The following is a 20,104-nucleotide window of genomic DNA, read 5'->3' on the forward strand; positions in this document are numbered from 1 at the left end:
ACCCGTTTGTATGTTTGTCCGCTTTTTCACGTGTTTTTTTCTGTAATTTGCTTAAACATTCCGTTGATTTTGTGACTTCTCTCATCGCCCTAAGTGTCATAGATCGCTTGTGGTACTGATTTATTAACGCAAATCTGAGAGAGACTCATCAGGCTGGGGGGCCCTCCTCATTCATGCGTCTGCCTCGGGGCATAACTTTAACTCCACTTAGTTAGCAAATGAGAGAACTACTTAACGGATTTAGATTTTTTTCTTTAATTTGCTTGAACATTCTGTTTGATTTTGTGACTTCTCTCATTGTGCTAAGGATCATAGTTCACTTGCAGGAGTGATATATTCGTGCTAATCCTAGACAGAGGCTGTGGACTTCCTGTGGAGAGCTATTTCTCTGACTTCACCCAAAGTGCAGAAAGATCCCTCATAGGGTATAGAAGAGCAAACTCGTGGCTATCATCTGTGAAATTTTGAACAAGCTGTACTATTCGGTTTTGTTTTAAATTGAAACTGAATATGCAATGCTTTCAAAGGTTGAATATGTCTCTCACAGATTAAGTTTGGAGAGCTATTTCTTAGAGTTTTCCTATAATGTTCAAAAATGTGTGATCTCATATAGAAGAGGATGTTGTTGGCTATCATCAGTTTGAATCTGAGCATTTTTTTTTACTGTACCATTCTCTTTTAAATATAAAATTGAATATTCAGTGAACTTCAGTGGCTTTATATGTTTATTACAGGTAGTGTTACTTTGGGGAGATGTTTCTCTGGATTTTTCAATAATGCTCATAATCTCTCATACCCTATATAAGATAAAGTCACTGGCTAGTGCAAATTATTGTAACATTTTCATTTACAGGTAAATACACAATGAGTAACCATTACATTTCAATGGCTGAATATTCCTATGACAAATGAGCCTAAATTTGGAGAGATATGGCTTTGAATCTTCACATACTGTGATCTCTAAAACAGTATAACATATAGAGGAGCAAGTTCTTGGTGCAAATTTCAACAAATTTTAACATGCCATTTTCACCATGTTTTGTGCAGTAAATTCTGCATGTCATTTGAAACCATTTTAGTTCATATTTAGATAATGACATTTTGTATTTCTCCATTTTCCACATTACAAATAGCAGATGATAATGAGTCTTAAAATTGTGGAGTACTCTGCACCTCACAGCTCTGGAAGACTGCATTTGAATCTCAGGTTGGTTACTTTCTGTGCATCCTCTTAGTCTCCACATTTGTTTCCATTGGGTACTCCAGTGATTCTATCACATCATGTAAATGTGGGGTTGATGAATTGGTTACTACAGGGGGCTGAGGCTGGTTGTTTTTTAACATCCACTTTGGATGGGATTTTCCAACTTGTTACTTTCTTGTATACGAAGAATAGGGTATTGTAATCATCCACAGATTTGATGTTGATATTTTGATGAATCTCGATGTTCTAGATCTCCCTAAGTCCGACAATACTATTTTTAGAATAATGTCCTTGTGTCTGTCTGTGTGTGTGTGTGTGTGTGTGTGTGTGTGTGTGTGTGCGTGCGTGTGTGTGTGTGTGTAAACACAATAACTTGAGTAAGCTTTCACTTAGGTCAACTAAATTTTGCATACAAGTATTAGGTACAAAATGTAGATTTCTACCAACTTTTGGGTTATTTCTGTTAACCAGAAGTGTTACTTTACCTTTTATTCATGCAGCTGCAGAGTTTGATTTATTCAACCTTATTTATATAATAATTGTTCAATATATCATTAATTTAATTTAATTTGTTGTTGATGGTTCTTTAATGTACATAATATAAAAATATAATCACTGTCTTGTGGTTTACTCCTCAAATGTCCATCCCTATATCTGAGCATATGAGAAAGTCTAGGGGAGACCACTCCTAATTTTGATTAAAAGAGGTTAGAAAATAGGAACTAATTTCAAATTATAAAAACATCGACTTACTTGCCTGGCATTGGAACTGATGACTCAAAAATTACAAAATTATATGCACACGTTTCATGTATAGCATAAGGGAATAGGTTTTGCATTTCTGACTTTAGTGATAAAATTTAAATATTAATGACTTTTTTTTTTTCTAAAAATCTCTGTAGTGGAGACATATTTTTTGTTTTTACTTTTGGCAGTGGTCATAATTTATGATTTTATAAGCATATTATTTTTGACTAGAAGTTTCTGTTTCTTATTGTTGCCTACCTATTACACAGCTCCAACTCCATCTTTACATTTGCTGATGACACCACCTTCGTAGGCCTGATTACCAACAATGATGAGATGGCCCACAGAGAAGAGGTTTAGCTGTTGACTCAGCAGTTCCAGGACAACAATGTCAACCTTAATGTCAGGAGAGAAGCTGGGGATAGAATTCAGGAAGCAGAAGGCAGACCACACTTCTGGAGGGTGGAGAATCTTGAGAGGATGGGTAGCTTTAAATTCAAAGCCAGAATAATGGAAGAACTGAACAGGGCCCAACTCGCTTTGCCTCATGTCAAAAAAGCTCACCAGCACCTGTACCTGTTCACATGTGTGAGGACAGCTTGAATTTCTACATCTTTTCTCACTGATTTGTACAGATGCACAGTGCAGTCCTCCCTCTCAGACTGCATCACATCCTGGTGCATCCATCACCTGCTCAGCCCAAGAACACAAAGACCAACAGAGGCCAGTGAAAGCAACCCAGAATATGATCGGCACCCAGCTGACTTAATATTCATGAAGAATACAACAGTTGCTGTCTTAGAAAAGCAAACACACATGCAGCGTAAAACACTAGACTAACAAGTTTCTTGAGAAAGCTGTTTTTATTTTGAATCCAGATTGGAATTTTAGGAATGCCGATACCTTGAAACCCAAGTAGGCCGAATGACAGGTTTCTGCAGTGCTGAGTTGACCTTTAGGGCACTGAAGGAATGATTGCTGAAAATAGGAATTTCCAGCCATATGTGATATAATGAGAAGTCAAGCAAAATGACACGTTGCCTCAGAAGCTTGCATATTGTAATATTATGAGTTAGCCAATAAAAGGGGTCATTTTGATTGCCTTCTCATTACATCCATAATGGCTAACACAATACAACACCCTACTACTACAGCCATATGTTAATAATAAGTTAAAAATGAGTGGTTTCAAGGACTAACAGCTATTAGAAACACCTTGGCTATATCTGTAAATCAATTTAATTGTATAAAAAAGATAGAAATGTCTGGGTGACCCCAAACCTTTGAATGGTAGCGTATATTATCTTCATTATTAACACTGTGGACAAATAAACCACTATCTATATCTGTCTTACATGATAAAAAAATATCCATTCCCTTAAATATTTTTTCATTCATCCTACTAGTTTTTGTCTTTATAAACATTCCTCCAATTAAAATAGAAAATGAATATTAAATCTGGATGAAGGGGTTTAAAGTCTTTTGTAGGGCTACAATTCTGAAATGACAGATTTAACGTTTTTCATGTTTAATTTATTGAGTTTATTGTAAACTGCATTTTTTAAAGCTTCTTATTTTCAGACACTATCATTATTTTCCACCTCTACATAAACTGGTACATGGCATGTATTTAGTACAGACTCATTCTATTTTATTATTTATGGTTTGAAATCCCAAAATTTTTGGTACTCATGTTTTATTTTTGGTCGAATTTATGTTTACGAAATCTGATGACTTAAGGTATAAATTTCTTGGCTTTCACCACCTTGCACATTACAAAAATGTCTATCCTTTTCTAGTCCAATTTGACAGAATATGCACTTGCCTTGTTTTTCTTTCACATGTTGTAGTCACCTACAGTGCATCCGGAAAGTATTCACAGCGCATCACTTTTTCCACATTTTGTTATATTACAGCCTTATTCCAAAATGGACTAAATTCATTTTTTTCCTCAGAATTCTACACACAACACCTCATAATGACAACGTGAGAAAAGTTTACTTGAGGTTTTTGCAAATTTATTAAAAATAAAAAAACTGAGAAATCACATGTACATAAGTATTCACAGCCTTTGCTCAATACTTTGTCGATGCACCTTTGGCATCAATTACAGCCTCAAGTCTTTTTGAATATGATGCCACAAGCTTGGCACACCTGTCCTTGGCCAGTTTCGCCCATTCCTCTTTGCAGCACCTCTCAAGCTCCATCAGGTTGGATGGGAAGCGTGTATGCACAGCCATTTTAAGATCTCTCCAGAGATGTTCAATCGGATTCAAGTCTGGGCTCTGGCTGGGCCACTCAAGGACATTCACAGAGTTGTCCTGAAGCCACTCTTTTGATATCTTGGCTGTGTGCTTATGGTTGTTGTCCTGCTGAAAGATGAACCGTCGCCTCAGTCTGAGGTCAAGAGCGCTCTGGAGCAGGTTTTCATCCAGGATGTCTCTGTACATTGCTGCAGTCATCTTTCCCTTTATCCTGACTAGTCTCCCAGTTCCTGCCGCTGAAAAACATCCCCACAGCACAATGCTGCCACCACTATGCTTCACTGTAGAGATGGTATTGACCTGATGATGAGCGGTGCCTGGTTTCCTCTAAATGTGACGCCTGACCTTCACGCCAAAGAGTTCAATCTTTGTCTAATCTGAGAATTTTGTTTCTCATGGTCTGAGAGTCTTTCAGGTGCCTTTTGGCAAACTCCAGGCGGGCTGCCATGTGCCTTTTACTAAGGAGTGGCTTCCGTCTGGCCACACTACCATACAGGCCTGATTGGTGGATTGCTGCAGAGGTGGTTGTCCTTCTGGAAGGATCTCCTCTCTCCACAGAGGACCTCTGGAGCTCTGACAGAGTGACCATCGGGTTTTTGGTCACCTCCCTTACTAAGGCCCTTCTCCCCTGATCGCTCAGTTTAGATGGCCGACCAGCTCTAGGAAGAGTCCTGGTGGTTTCAAACTTCTTCCACTTACGGATGATGGAGGCCACTGTGCTAATTGGGACCTTTAAAGCAGCAGAAATTTGTCTATAACCTTCTCCAGATTTGTACCTCGAGACAATCCTGTCTCGGAGGTCTACAGACAATTCCTTTGACTTCATGCTTGGTTTGTGCTCTGACATGAACTTTCAACTGTGGGACCTTATATAGACAGGTGTGTGCCTTTCCAAATCAAGTCCAATCAACTGAATTTACCACAGGTGGACTCCAATGAAGCTGCAGTAACATCTCAAGGATGATCAGGGGAAACAGGATGCACCTGAGCTCAACTTTGAGCTTCATGGCAAAGGCTGTGAATACTTATGTACAAGTGCTTTCTCAATTTTTTTATTTTTAATAAATTTGAAAAAACCTCAAGTAAACTTTTTTCACATTGTCATTATGGGGAGTTGTGTGTAGAATTCTCAGGAAAAAAATGAATTTAATCCATTTTGGAATAAGGCTGTAACATAACAAAATGTGGAAAAAGTGATGCGCTGTGGATACTTTCCGGATGCACTGTATGTTTCTGGTTTTATTCAACAAACAACTGGAGTAAGTATTTAGCATAATTGACACTTTATTTGTTCATTTTTGCAGGTCCAATTTTTTTAAACAGTTGTTTTGCTACCTTGCACTCCCCAGTGTGAATCATCATGTGTGTTTCAAGACTACTTACTTGTGAGAATCTTTTCCCACATTTAGAACAGCAATGTGGTTTCTCTCCTGTGTGAATAGTTTTGTGATTTTGAAGGTGGATGAGTTGTAAGAATCGCTTTCCACATTCAGTACAACAATATGGCTTTTCACCAGTGTGAATCCTCATATGTGTCTTAAGATTGCTTACACGTGAGAATTGTTTCCCACATTCTGAACAGCAATGTGGTTTCTCTCCAGTATGAGTCCTTATGTGCGTCTTTAAACTCCCAATTTGTGAAAACTGTTTACCACAATCAAAACAGCAATGTGGCTTCTCTCCAGTGTGAATTCTCATGTGTGTCTTAAGATCACTTAACCGGGAAAATCTCATGGCACACACAGAACAGCAATGTGGTTTCTCACCAGTGTGAATTCTTTTGTGATTTTGAAGATGACCAGGTTGTGAGAAACGTTTACCGCAGTCAGAACAGTAATGTGGCTTTTCTCCAGTGTGAATTCTCATATGTCTCTTTAGATCACTTATACGTGAGAATCTCATGCCACATTCAGAACAACAATGTGGCTTTTCTCCAGTGTGAATCCTCATATGTATCCTTAGATTGCTGATGCGCAAAAATCGTTTGCCACATTCAGAACAGCTATGTGGCTTTTCTCCTGTGTGTATCCTCAAGTGTGTTTTAAGACTGTTTTTTAAAGAGAACCATTTGCCACATTCAGCACAGCAATGAGGCTTCTCTCCTGTATGAATTCTTTTATGATTCTGAAGTTTACCTGGTCGTGAGAATTGTCTCCCACATTCAGAGCAGCAATGGGTTTTCTCTTCAGCATGGAGTCTTGTGTAAGTCTCAACACTGAGTCTGCCTGAGAATCCAGAGCGAGTTTTCTTATGTTTTGGAAGATGGCCTGTGCTTGGGATGTTTTTGCTGTAAGCCGTTAAACTACTGGTTTCTGAGGCAAAAGTCAATTTTGTGAAATTGTCACCAAGATGATTAGCCACAGTAAATGAAGATGGTGAATAGTTAATACTTTCTGGTAAATCTAATTTAAGAAAAAAAAAAAAAAAACAGAATTAGTGATACAATATAGAACCAAACTAAAGTAAATATAAATCAAACTATAGTTTTCAAAAAGAAAAAAAGTGTCATCTCTCCATTCTTTGGAAACTGCAGCCAATATACTGTATTTGTAGTGAACGTTTCCTGTATGGGTTAATGTTTAAATCCATATCCACAATGCACAATGTAAACATTGATATTTAATACATTCTAACAGTATCATTCACCTTTACAGAAGATAATTTAAACCTCTCCTGTTGGCCAACACCATATTAGAAGAATGATCATCGGCACTGAAAAATCTGAATCCAGTGAAATATTGTGCATAGCTTGAAAGGGAATGGACAAAGAGCACCTTTAATAATTGTTACATACTGTAGTCTGTAGTGTAATATGGAGAGTAGGGCACTGAGAGGTACACAGATGGTAAAGATGAAGTCATTCAATGCTGACACTTAATGTCTTATGGAAAACATTGTGTTTATCCGCCATAATTCATAGGATACTTATGTAATAGTTTATTCATCATGTAGCACCATTTCAAAGATATTTACTGCTATTATAGTTGAATTGTTCTGTTAAACAGGCTAAGGGAACCAACTCTTTGCAGTTTTGAAGAGGGAAATCAGTAAAAGAACTATCCCCAAAGATATACATCCTGTTACTAAAGTTACTCTACCCAACATGACAATGTCAATAGTGAAAATCGTCTCCAGGGACAATGATGGAAAATAAAAAGTTAATTCGTGGCAGACACTAGTCTCCTAGAACTAGCTGGTACTTGCATACTGAATTTCAAAAGTAAGGGGAGAAATACTGTACTAAAAGAAATGAATGTTTAACTGATTAGGCAGAATGAACAGACAAGTGCCATTTGTAAACTTCACACTGTTAACCTACTAACCTACACAATTGGATCTCTAGTTGGTTAACTGGCTGGAGACAAAGAGTACAGATAAGAGGAGAATGCTCCACATGGAGTGACATCATCAGTGGAGTCCCTCAGAGGTCTGTCCTTGGACCATTACTTTTTCTCATTTGTATTATTGACATGGATTTCAGTATAGTTATTAAGCTTGTGAAATTTGCAGATGATACCAAAATTGGAAGAATGGCAGACAAAGAGGAGGCAACCACACTTGAAAAGTGTAGAAAGGTACTACATGTGGGCAAAAGGAATGTCAATTATTAATACAAGGTGGGAGACACTGTCCTAAAGTAAGCAATCTCTGCAAAGGATTTAGGAGTATATGTTAACTTTTTCATCACAATGCCAGGAAGCACTTCTTTACTCAATGAGATGTGGGAATTGATTGATTGATCTGGAACAAACTACTGAGATGTGTAACTGAATCAGAAACTTGGACAACCTTTAAGAAGTATCTGGATGAGATATTAGTAGAGTTTATCTATTAGCTAAATAAACAAAAATTGCAATTCAAGCATAGACTTTCAGCTTTAATTTAAGGGGTTTATCAAAATGGCCATTTTTGTGCATTGCCACCCCATTTCCAGGGGCTCAAAAGTATTTGGACATTTGACTGCCAAGCTGTTCCATAGCCAGGTGTGAGTAGGTTCCACATTATTTCATTTACTGTTAAGCAGGCAGATGGTCTGGAGCTGATTCCAAGTGTAGTGTTTGCATTTGGAAGCTGTCACTATGAACTCTCAAGATGAGGTCCAAAGAGCTGTCCATGCAAATAAAAACAGGCCATCATTAGGCTGAGTAAACAAAACAAACCCTTTAGAGAGACAGCAGAAACACCAGGAGTAATCAGATCTACTGTTTGGTACATTCTTAAAAAGAAGAAACACGCTGGTGGACTCAGCAACACCAGAATTTCTGGACATCCACAGAGGACAACTGTGCTGGATGACTGTAGAATTCTGTCCCTGATGAAAAAAAACTAATTCATGACATTTAGCCAAACCAAGAACATTCTCCAGGAGGTAGACCTATCATTGCCAAACCCTGTAATCAAGATAAGACTTCATGAAAGTAAAGACAGAGGGTTTACCACAAGGTGCAAACCACTAGGTAACTTCAAGCATAGGAAGGTCAGATCAGACTTTCCCAGAAAATATTTGTAAAAGCCTGTTTAGTTCTGGAAAAAATTTCTTTGAACAAAGGAAACCAAGATCAATATATACCTGAATGTTGTAAGAAGATTATGGAGAAGAGAATAAACCGCTCATGATCTGATGAATACAATATCTGTGAAACATGTTGGAGCCAGTGTTATGGTCTGATCTTACATGACTGCCAGTGGAAGTCACTCAATGGTGTTTATTGATGATATGACTGCTGGCAGAAGTTGCAGGATGAGTTCTGAAGTGTACAGGGTGCTGTACTGTCTGCTCAGATTCAGACAAATGCTGCAAAACTGATAGAACGACACTTCACAGTACAGATGAACCATGAGTGGAAACATACTGTGACAACAAACCAAGTGCTTTTTAACGCAAAGTAATAGAATATTCTTCAATGGCCAAGTCAATCAAATGACCTCACCCAACTAGACATGCATGTCACTTACTGAAGCAGAAAAATGCCTGTGATTCCTATATGGCTCATACAATATTTTTGGTGAACCCGTTAAATTAAAGCTGAAAGTCTACACTTCATATAATGATTGCTTACTTTCAAATTCATTGTGATGGCACACAGGGCTAAAATACTTATGGACCTAACTGTGCCATGAACTGTGAGCAAAAGTTAAAGGATGATATGCCTAAGTTTTAGAATGCACTGGTGTGGTCTCACCTGGTGTACTGTATTCAGTTTTGGTATCCATATTACAAAAAAAGTCAATGAAATGCTGGAGAAAAGTCCAGAGAAGAGTGACTACACTGATTTTGGGACTAAGAGGTCTGAGCTATGATGAAACGCTGAAGGAATTGAACCTTTTCAGTTTAGTGAAATGGAGATTAAGAGTGGAGACATGATTAGTGCAGTGGATCCCAGTTATTACTTTATAATGAATTTTGCAACAAGAATACAGGGACATGGTTGCAAATTCAAATATTAAAAAGAACCATAGACACATGGAATGCATTACCTGGTAGTAGGGTAGAAGGTAAGACTTTAGGGACCTTCAAATCTCAACTTGATTTTATTTGGGAAAATTTAGGTGAATAGGATGGACTTGTCTTGTGGGATAAATTGCCTGTTGTCATCACAATTATTCTAATGTTCATAGGGGGAAGTACCACCTGATTTTGCAGCTGGGGTGCCACTCCCAGTGCTACTTAAGTCCACAGCAGGACTGTAAAATGTAGGTTGGGATCATGTGTTGATACAGTGTGTTGCCGCACCCACCACATGATGAACCACTCAGATTGGGAGCCGGATGATCGTGGCATTAATATTTACTTCTGCACTTTGGCTCTCTTTTGGGTTTGGATTTTTCTAGTTTGTGAATTCTTTTTCCAATTGATTTTTTTGGGCTTTAGCTTATTTTTTATTTATGGCTCTAAGCCCTTTCTTATTTGCAATGGTGATGGACAGATTGACAGATGAGATTTGACAGGAGTCCACGTGGACTATGATGTTTGCTGATGACATTGTGATCTGTAGCGATAGAAGGGAGCAGGTTGAGGAGACCCTGGAGAGGTGGAGATATGCTCTAGAGAGGAGAGGAATGAAGGTCAGTAGGAACAACACAGAATACATGTGTGTAAATGAGAGGGAGGTCAGTGGAATGGTGAGGATGAAATGAGTAGAGTTGGTGAAGGTGGAGGAGTTTAAATACTTGGGATCAACAGTACAGAGTAATGGGGATTGTGGAAGAGAGGTGAAAAAGAGAGTGCTGGCAGGGTGGAATGGGTGGAGAAGAGTGTCAGGAGTGATTTGTGACAGACGGGTATCAGCAAGAGTGAAAGGGAAGGTCTACAGGATGGTAGTGAGACCAGCTACGTTATATGGGTTGGAGATGGTGGCACTGACCAGCAAACAGGAGACAGAGCTGGAGGTGGCAGAGTTAAAGATGCTAAGATTTGCATTGGGTGAGACGAGGATGGATAGGATTAGAAATGAGGACATTAGAGGGTCCGCTCAAGTTGAATGAGGCGAGGCGAGATTGCGTTGGTTTGGACATGTGCAGAGGAGAGATGCTGAGTATATTGGGAGAAGGATGCTAAGGATAGAGCTACCAGGTAAGAGGAAAAGATTAAGGCCTAAGAGAAGATTTATGGATGTGGTGAGAGAGGACATGCAAGTGATGGGTGTGACGGAGCAAGATGCACAGAAAGATATGGAAGAAGATGATCCGCTGTGGCAACCCCTAATGGGAGTAGCTGAAACAAGAAGAAGAATAAGATCAGGAGGTATTTATGATTCCCCTGATCTTACTCTGAATTTTTTATATAATAATCTTTACTCTTGTTTGGTGGATCTGTGCAGACCAAGAAGCCTGCTGCTAGAGTTTGGAGTTAGACTGATTCTGATATTAGAATGTCTCTGAAGCCTTGCAGATTTTGTGGAGCCCAGCATATTGTAACAGAATGTTTGAAAAATCAAACGAGTTTGTGGTTAGCACTGTGGCTAATAGTTTATCATTTTCAGTCAATTCTGCACATAAACACTTGCTAGTAAAATGGAAATTTGTTTCCCTAAAAATAAAAACAATGCCAATTTTTCATGTCTCAATATAAGTGACAAGATTTGATGCTTGAGCAATGCATACTGCAATCAAAATCTTGAGAACAAATACTTTTTATTTATTCTGTATTTCAGCACTTACATTTTCCAGGCTGACTAGCAGATAACGACTCTTCTTTCTCTTCTGTGTTGTTGCATATTTGCTCAGTAACTTTGGTATCACACTCTGGTATGTCAAGCTTCATGCACACAGAATGATGCTGAGGACAGCACTTTGTCATTGGAATTAAGTCATAATCAAGTACCTCTTGTTTAACTGCCAGACAAGAACTTGCAAGAGAGAGGTTTCCTGAGGAGACATCTTCTTTGCAACATTTTACAGTGTCATTGCTGTGTGTCTTAAAGTTAAAAGACACTTGCTCAGAATGTTCATTTTTAATGGTGACATTTCCCTGCTCAAAACCTGAAGTCTCCCATTCAGTGTCCTCTTTCTTAATCTGCAGATTATTTTGCTCAAGATAGAGAGGGTCCCATTCAGAGTGCTCTGCTTTGAACAGAGTTGTTCCTTGCTCCATGACAGTTAAAACATGGACATCCTCCTCCTGTGTTTTTGTCTTTCTTTTTGAAGTCTTGGTTTCAAACCATTTTGATTAGAAAGGTAGCTCATTTGTTCTGTGAAAACAACAGGTTATAATTATTTGATACCTTAAAAATGACACTAAAATAATTATTTAAAAACAACTATATAAACGTAAGGAGCATTTCCCAATTCTTCTATTCAAAGCCCAAATAAATAAAGTAGGGATTACTGTACAAATAAGATTTTGGAAAAAAAAATGTCAGTAAAAGTGTAGATTCTGAACATATGAAACACAAAAAGGTATTAGCATAGGTTATTTCTGGTTATTTGTGTAACAAACCTGTAAGAACTTATGTGTGGTAGGTAAATATTTAACTTAGTAAGTTATACATTGGCTAAAATGAATAGCAAGTCTAAGAACGCAAGCACAAAAAGCTTTTCTTCCATGATAACTGTTTACTGTATCTGCTGATTTGTCTGCCAGTGTAACATTGCACAGACTCTGAGAGAATGAAACCTATCAACCGATTTTGAGAATGCAGGCACTTAAGGATTTATACGACCATTTGGTTAAGAATATACATTTTTTGTTTATAAAAAAGTAGCAGCATACTGTGCTACTCTCTGAAATATCACCCTAAAGACCAGTTGACCCAAATATCATCAAATGCAGGACTGGTTGTGCAGCAGTTTTGTGTGTACACCTGCAGGTTCATAACTCAAACCTTACCACTTTCTACAGTAGAATAGAGTTGTATGTCACTTAGATGAATGGTAATCTTGTCACACACCCAAACAAGCATGGTGTAGCTGCTCTTTAAGTGAGACAACAGAATGCAGAGACCACATTACTAAGGCATTGTAGGACATAGCAGCATTGCCCCTTTATCTTTGGTGTAACACATGAGATGTGAGTTGCAGTCCCAAACTTAACTTCCAGGCACTGTGCCAGCAGAAACCTTTCCACAGAAGTGATATATTTTCCACTGTTATTTTCCTGAACTTAATTACTAGTCATATTTAAAATTAGAATTGATCTGACTTCTGGCTTATCACTGATAGTATCTATGAGAAATTGGATAAATGGATTTTATATGGATTTTGAATATACCTGTACTGATGAATGGCACTGCCTGCAAACCAAGGTGCTGGCTTGTCTTGACTGCACTTCAAAACAGGCTGTGAACTTGGATGGAGTTGCAAAAAGGGCCCAAAGGCTGCCTTGTGTCTACAACATCTGAAACAGTAAGAGACACTTAAAAAATGAAAGTGGGTTGTTTAAAATACATTTGAAATGTATTCAAACGTGCAAAAAACATACAAGTGTTAAAAATGCATGTACGTGATGTGAATGGCACACTAAAACAGCCAGTGAAAACGTGAGAGTGGGTGAAGCCATGAACAGTGATGGCCACCACTTTACAGAAAGTAAATGTAAAGAAAACCAGTTCAAATAAAGTAAAGCATCTTAAATAATGAACACATGATTATGCAATCATGAGCACCTAAGCAGCTCAGTGACACTTTGCTGCAGAAGCTGTTTGTCCACAGATGGAGAGGGTGACGTGCTGGAGCGAGAGTAAAATCAAGGAGAAAAGGTTTTAAAAGTGGTCTACCCTCCAATGTAATGGGAAATGCTTGCTCCTACATTGTCCTCTTCAGTACACTGCATCTGGATCTCTGTCAGATTAAAGCCATATCAACCACAGTCCAGGGGCCTCATGTATAATAGCGCGTGTGCACAAAAATGTTGTGTATGCCCGTTTCCATGCACATTTCGAGATGTATAAAAACTAAACTTGCCGTAAAGCAACGCACATTTTCATGGCAGCCTCAGACCATGCGTATACACGTTTCTGCATGGTTTTGAAAACAGGTAGCATCCAACGTTAAAGAAGTGCTACTGTTTCTGTGTGGTTTTCCTTTCTTTTTTAGATTTGCATCCTTGATATGGAATTTATCAAATACACCAAAATTAATTGCATATTATTTACAAATTTAAGGCATTTGATTGTAATCAATCTGTAAAAATACAGATGGCCAAACTTTCCAACTACCATGGCTGCTTTAGTGTTGTTAGAAGACATCGCGAATGGGAGAATTAGAAGAGAGTGCATATTTAGAGATCATACTAACTTGTTGTCCCATGATGATGACTTGCTTCTAAGTTGATTTAGATTTCCAAGAGCTCTCATCTTGGAGCTGTGTGCTGTTACTGTAGAATACTAGGATGTATACTTGATATCACTTTTATGATGAAATGCATTATAGTAGGCATATCTATCTATCTATTACATTTTATAGAGATTGTTAACTTCATTTAAATAATGTACACTGTTAATAATTAAACATATGGGGGCACTGTGGCATGGCAGATGCACTGCTGCTTCGCAGTAATAGGGTAACGTTATGGGTGTCCCCCACCTGGAGTTTGTATGTTTTCCTTGTGGGTTTCCTCTGTGTGTTTCAGTTTTCTACCAAAGGCATGCCAGTTAGGGGATTAGTGTGATGCTGAATTGACATTACTGCAGCACCACTCTGCCCCCACATGTTTAATACATGGTTTAATGCATTTTTTCATGAAAATGATATCAAGTATACATCTCAGAATTCCATAATGTTCAGAGAGGTGTAATATCATGAATGTAATGTATTCTGTGTGGCAATCACTGCCTGTGCACTCCTGTTGGGGTAACAGAAAGCCCACTTAAGAAGCATGTAGAGATTAATGACTGGGTCAGAGAACACTTAAAATATGCAGCATTTAACAGCCATCAACCTCTTGCAGTTCTGATGGTGAAAACTTTTCACCAATTATCAATCAAAAGGCTGGGCTTACTGTACATGTACATCACCATGAACAACCATGGCAAGATGTTAATTCCTTACTGTATAACTCAGTGCTGGCACTAGTTCCTCACTGTAAAACCTTGGCTCTGAAGCCCTACTGTCGACTGTATGTCAGGGGTTCTTAAACGTTTTTTTTCCCCGTTACCCAATTTTGCCTTTTTTGTATCTTCAAGATGCAGAATCGCCACTAATTGTCATCCCATTTTCATCAATGCTGAATAGTCACTGATCATTTTCCTTTCTCCCTTGAACAATCATGGATGCAGGTTGTAGTTGAGCAATGACGCTTGGATGGATATGGATATATGCAGGTATAATCACCAGATTTGGTGCTAATGATCCTAAATGAAAGAGTAAGAAAAGCAACTACGTAGGATAGGTGAGGTCAGTAATAATACTTTTTTTTTTCCTTTTTCTGGGGATATTGAAAACACCCTGAACAGAATTAAGCTGGGTACAAGTAATCTTCTGTGCCGTACCAGGATGTAATGCAGCCAGTGAGGACTGACTCTGCTGAGCAACTGAAGAAGTTGGTGGGCAAAGATGGAGACATACAGGCTCACAATAGACATCACCTGAAGATAAGCCTTCTTAGTGATACCAGATGTGTCGGGCTCTTAACGCCATTATGGAAGTCCACTTCACTACCCCTTCCAATGTACAAGAAGGTAAGTAATGCGTGTTATCCTTAAGGATATGGATATCACAGAGCGAAAATAAATGAGACAGCTGCTTGGGGAAAAGTACAGGGTCCCGACCCAAGCACTGTCCAGACACGCGCTCGTCGCCGTGTTTACCGGGACAGAGGCAAATGTTCTGCTCTCCTCTCCCGTCCACCTTCTATCTTCCTGGTCGCGTGCTGTTCTCTTTCCTCGGAGTTCACGCCCCCTCCTTTCCCCCAGCTGAAAACCCCTAAACTTCCTCCATTACTCTGCTGCTCGTAGTAAGTTTAAAAAGACATCAATGTCTTACGGGTAGTTCTTTGGTCCTTCCGTTTGTTGCTCGTACTACTGTAACGTTTTATGATCATATTCACTTCATCAGAGCTGTCATTTTTATAAATCATAGGACATTAGTCCTATAGACTATCCCCATTTACTTCATACTGTCTTTCTTCATTTGTTTAATTAAAATGTTTACTCGGTGATAAAAATAAATAAGGAGTAAACACGTACTTGAAGAAGCGTCTCTTCTGAAAGCCGGTGACACAGATAGCATATCATGGGGGTCCTCGGCACTTCCCCCTCCTCCTGTAACTTCCGGGTACGTCGCGGGTGTTCTGAAGATGCAAAGCCTTTTACAGAATACAGTGCAATTTGAAAAATTAGATTGTTATGCATGTGACAATAGAATTTTAACGACACACCTGAATATCGACTAGGAGACACCGGTTACCGATGTTTGTAAATACCGAAAGGAGTACAGCAATAAAATGTTATTGTTTGTAGAAAACGTATGCGTAATCATTCAAAACTTTCCAATATATTTTATATAAAGTCATCTGTAAGTAATATACATATAATGACAAAATAAGAATACAAAGCATTCAAAAGATCTTTACCGCAAGAAATACTTCAGGCCTGAAATATTAACTATGTAACCTGGGAAATGTAGTCTGTAAGGGATAAGAGGAGACGCATGCGCAAAAGCTCCCTGTAACGACCCGCCTGCTTCTTGCAAAGGGACACAGTGTGCAATCAGTGATGTCGCTAGGATTTGCAGATATACTAGTCTTAGACTTAACCTCGGGAAGACGAGAGGCCTAAGCCCCGAAAAACAACGCCGCTGTGCGTAATATTAAAGTTTGTGTATACGGTTATAGTTTCCTTATAAATGGCGACATCTTTACTTTCATGTGCTAATAAACAAGCAACACTTCGCTATGCTCCCTCCGTCACCATGATTAGTTAATAAAAATACATTACCTTGGAAATTCTCTTACTTACCTAAAAAATAGCAGGACACATTTGTCATAACCTAAAGCAGCAACAAATTACATACTAAATATGGATGAGTGAGGAAACAACGGCGTCCCTTAAAATATGAAAGGCGGTATATAAAATAATACAGATAGATAGCAAAGACATGATAATGAATAGATTGTTAAGAAAAACACTATATAGACTTAAGATAGATAAAAACACTCTATAATGTAGATACATATGAAAAGCAGTATAAGGTGTACAAGAAAGGGACTAATAGACATGAAAGAAACTATATATTCTGTATATAGAATGAATGGAGAGCACAAATAGCAACATGTGGCTTGTGAACAAGAAGGGTGTTGTCTCTTTAATTCACCCACCTGCATAAAATGACCTAGAAAAGCTACTGCGTGCAGTGCAGTGCAGTGCAGTGCTCACGTTTACATGGTAGGTTTTCATTTTTATGGCGATATTTTGCATATGCATTTTTAATATTCAAGGTATTTTGGCCGATTTGTTTTGTAGGCACAATTGGGCTTGTTACTTTTTTCTTTACTCTTTTTACAATATTGTTAGATTGATTTGCCATGCGTTATTACTGCACAGTTGATTTGTTTTCCTTGTTTCACTAATATTTCACTAGTTTTTGTAAGCGTTTTGGGGTTATGCACATTGAGAAGTTCGCTTTTATTCATGTTTTAATGGATGCCTTGACAAGCTGTATTTGGAATAGGTTTTTTGACTCTAAAGTCATCAGCATATTAAATGCTGCACATGTGCTACACATAGATAAATGGATACAAATCTAGGTAAAAAGGCACTATACATGATAGGTCTAAGAGAACGCCTAATTCATAAATGGAATTGATCATATTAACAAACTGAAAGAACGCAAGGACTCTAAAGCAAAAAGAAGTCAAGAAATGTATAAAACAAATGCCTTACTATTGTATGCACTTTCAGATGACTTTCCATTCAGTTCAATTAACTTTGTGTGCACGATTAGCCAAATCAATAGTATATTAGTATTTTTGTCAAGACAAACATTTTGTCTTTTTTCCAAAATTTTTTAAAATCTTTTTGTTGTATACTATTTATCCATTATTCTTATCTAACTTTTCATTTTGCATGTAAATGCTTTTTTGACATGATGTAATGCATTTTGAGCTACTGTACATCCCATTAAACCGTGCTATAGAAATAAACGTTGTTGTAAAAAAAAAAAAAAACACACATTTGCCTACGTATAACAATACTGACTAAATCTGTAGTTCAGGACAAGTATGCACTGCATGAGGTGCTCATCTATGAGATGATACGGTAACGCCTCCAGTTCTCGATCAAGTTCATTATGAAAATCCAAGTTCATATGGATTGGTCGTTTCAAACATCGTCTCTTCTTAAACTGGCGAGTGTTGTGAGTACAACACATTGTATTGGCTTCACAGCGACTCCCGATTTAAGAAGTCGGAGGTCTGGATTTGCGCAATCTCTGTGGCGGTGTGGTTAAGGCGTTGAACTTCAAACCCTGTCCTTTACGCGACAGCGAATTCGCAGCCGGCAGGCAGCTAAAACGGCACGGCCCATGACAGAAACGCAGCGGGGTGGCCGTACGCCCCGGCTAGAGTCCGGACAGTGTCCCCCACCACCCTTTACCGCGTCTCACACATTTAGGCCTGCGCCCCATCTTTTTTTTTTTTTACCTAATTTTACCCCAATTTTCCGTTTTATTCCGTTTTCGCAAGCCGGGGCTGCCTCGCGTCTTTTCAAGACCCAGGCAGGCTCCCGGCCAGTCCATCCATCTCCCAGCCAAAATCTGGGACCTTTAGTCTCACTGACGCGCGCCCGCTGTGTGGAAATTATTAATATTCAACCAGTTCCAGGGCCGCCACACCCCCTTTGCAGCTAACCGGCACCGGGGAAGCTTAACCCTGGCGTAGAAATCTCCCAGCCAGGTTAGTGACAATCGCATTCACCATCTGACACGCTTAGTCTGCTTCTGTTCATATCTGAACAACGTTTGCACAAATTTTCAATATTTCGCATCTTATTCGTTATGTTCGGCTTTACTCGAGTGAAACCTATCATGTACAACACGCGTTTCTGTTGAGGTGTTCAGACTTGTATGAGGGTTATAGTTCCTTGCCTCTGGAAAATGCGTATGATTTCTTACGTTACACTTGTTTTTACGCAAGTCTTTAATCTCTCTCAAGCAATTTATCATCATCATCATCATCAAGTCATTAAACTCTCGTCCTATATTTGATAAATTTAAGGTAAGGCAATCAAGTCAGTACATAAACAAAGATGCGTGACTACTTCTTCACTCCTTAAAATGGACAACACTTCATAATCAAGCACCATTGTGTTAAACTTCTTTTCCAATGCAAAAAATGTGAAAAAGTTAATCACCACTTTTACAGCATTGCTTGCCATGTTCCAAAATGCAAGAAGCAAAATGTTAAGCCCACAAAATTATTAAATATGAAATATGTATGTCTCAATTTAAAAGTAAAAGCCTGGCTCAGCACAATAGGCACAGGCATTTGGACAGTGAGACAACAATGTCAGAAGATAGATATGTATGCACTGGAATGAGAAAGTGACAACAATACTGAAGCTGTCTCTGTTCCCTTATCCACTCAAACAACCAACTTTACAATCTCAAATTGATGGAAGGGCACCACCAGGAGTGGAGCCTGTGGTTTAATTTGACTCCACATGGGAAACCTCACCCGGCCCGGACACGGAGAGGATTGACAGATTGATAGATCTTTCTCGATTCTGTGGGTGGTGGTGCATGGCCTTTCTTAGTTGGTGGAGCGATTTGTCTGGTTAATTCCGATAACAAACGGGACTCCCTCCTGCTAAATAGTTAAGTGACCCCCGAGTGTTCGGCGTCCAACTTCTTAGTGGGACAAGTGGCTTTCAGCCACGTGAGACTGAGCAATAACAGGTCTGTGATGCCCTTAGATGTCCGGGGCTGCATGCACGCTACACTGAATGGATCAACGTGTGCTTACCCGGCGGCGAGAGGTGTGGGTGCAATGGTGAAAAAAACACTAAATATGCATAAATTGCAAATCAAAATATTCAGCATGATCTCCTGAGTGTATTCAATCAATCAATCAACATTTATTTATATAGCACATATTCATACAAAAAATGTAGCTCAAAGTGCTTTACAAAATGAATAGAAAAATAGAAGACACAATAAAAAATATATTGATCGAAAAGTATATTGATCATTGAGCCATTGCACTGCAACCTTTAGCTTTGGAGAAAATTGCAAAAATCTGTATTCTAATTCGTATATGTAAAGCTAACAAGCAGTAATGGATGGAAATAGCAAAATGATTTAAAAAAAAGTTTACATGTACTGTATATAAACACTCATGTATACTGTTTGGTGGTTGCCTGTCCATAGACTACTTTCTCCAAATGAAGAAAGAATCAAGACATTGGCAACATCCACCAAAGTTCTGGCAATGTGTCAGAGGTTACATATAGTCATC

At 38.6% G+C, this 20,104-nt stretch overlaps 1 protein-coding gene across 5 annotated transcripts; it reads right to left on the minus strand.

Annotated features, from left to right (window-relative positions):
* Positions 1-5,386: 5,386 nt before the first annotated feature.
* LOC120534413 (zinc finger protein 501-like) lies at positions 5,387-18,553 on the minus strand. 5 transcript variants are annotated; one of them, XM_039761988.1, is made up of 3 exons: positions 18,293-18,553; positions 15,840-15,958; positions 5,387-6,617 (listed from the first exon to the last, which is right to left on the minus strand). In XM_039761988.1, exons 1-3 carry the CDS (start codon positions 18,385-18,387, stop codon positions 5,500-5,502), a joined length of 1,332 nt encoding a protein of 443 aa, XP_039617922.1. In that variant the 5' UTR covers positions 18,388-18,553; the 3' UTR covers positions 5,387-5,499. The 5 variants fall into 5 exon arrangements, with proteins under 5 accessions (XP_039617922.1, XP_039617917.1, XP_039617921.1 ...); XM_039761983.1 differs by lacking the exon at positions 18,293-18,553 and adding an exon at positions 11,377-11,906 and having other exon boundaries at positions 15,840-15,927; XM_039761987.1 differs by lacking the exons at positions 15,840-15,958; positions 18,293-18,553 and adding exons at positions 11,377-11,906; positions 15,637-15,811.
* Positions 18,554-20,104: the final 1,551 nt, after the last annotated feature.

This window comes from Polypterus senegalus, chromosome 8, assembly GCF_016835505.1.
Source record: "Polypterus senegalus isolate Bchr_013 chromosome 8, ASM1683550v1, whole genome shotgun sequence".
In the NCBI taxonomy this organism is placed as follows: Eukaryota; Metazoa; Chordata; class Cladistia; order Polypteriformes; family Polypteridae; genus Polypterus; species Polypterus senegalus.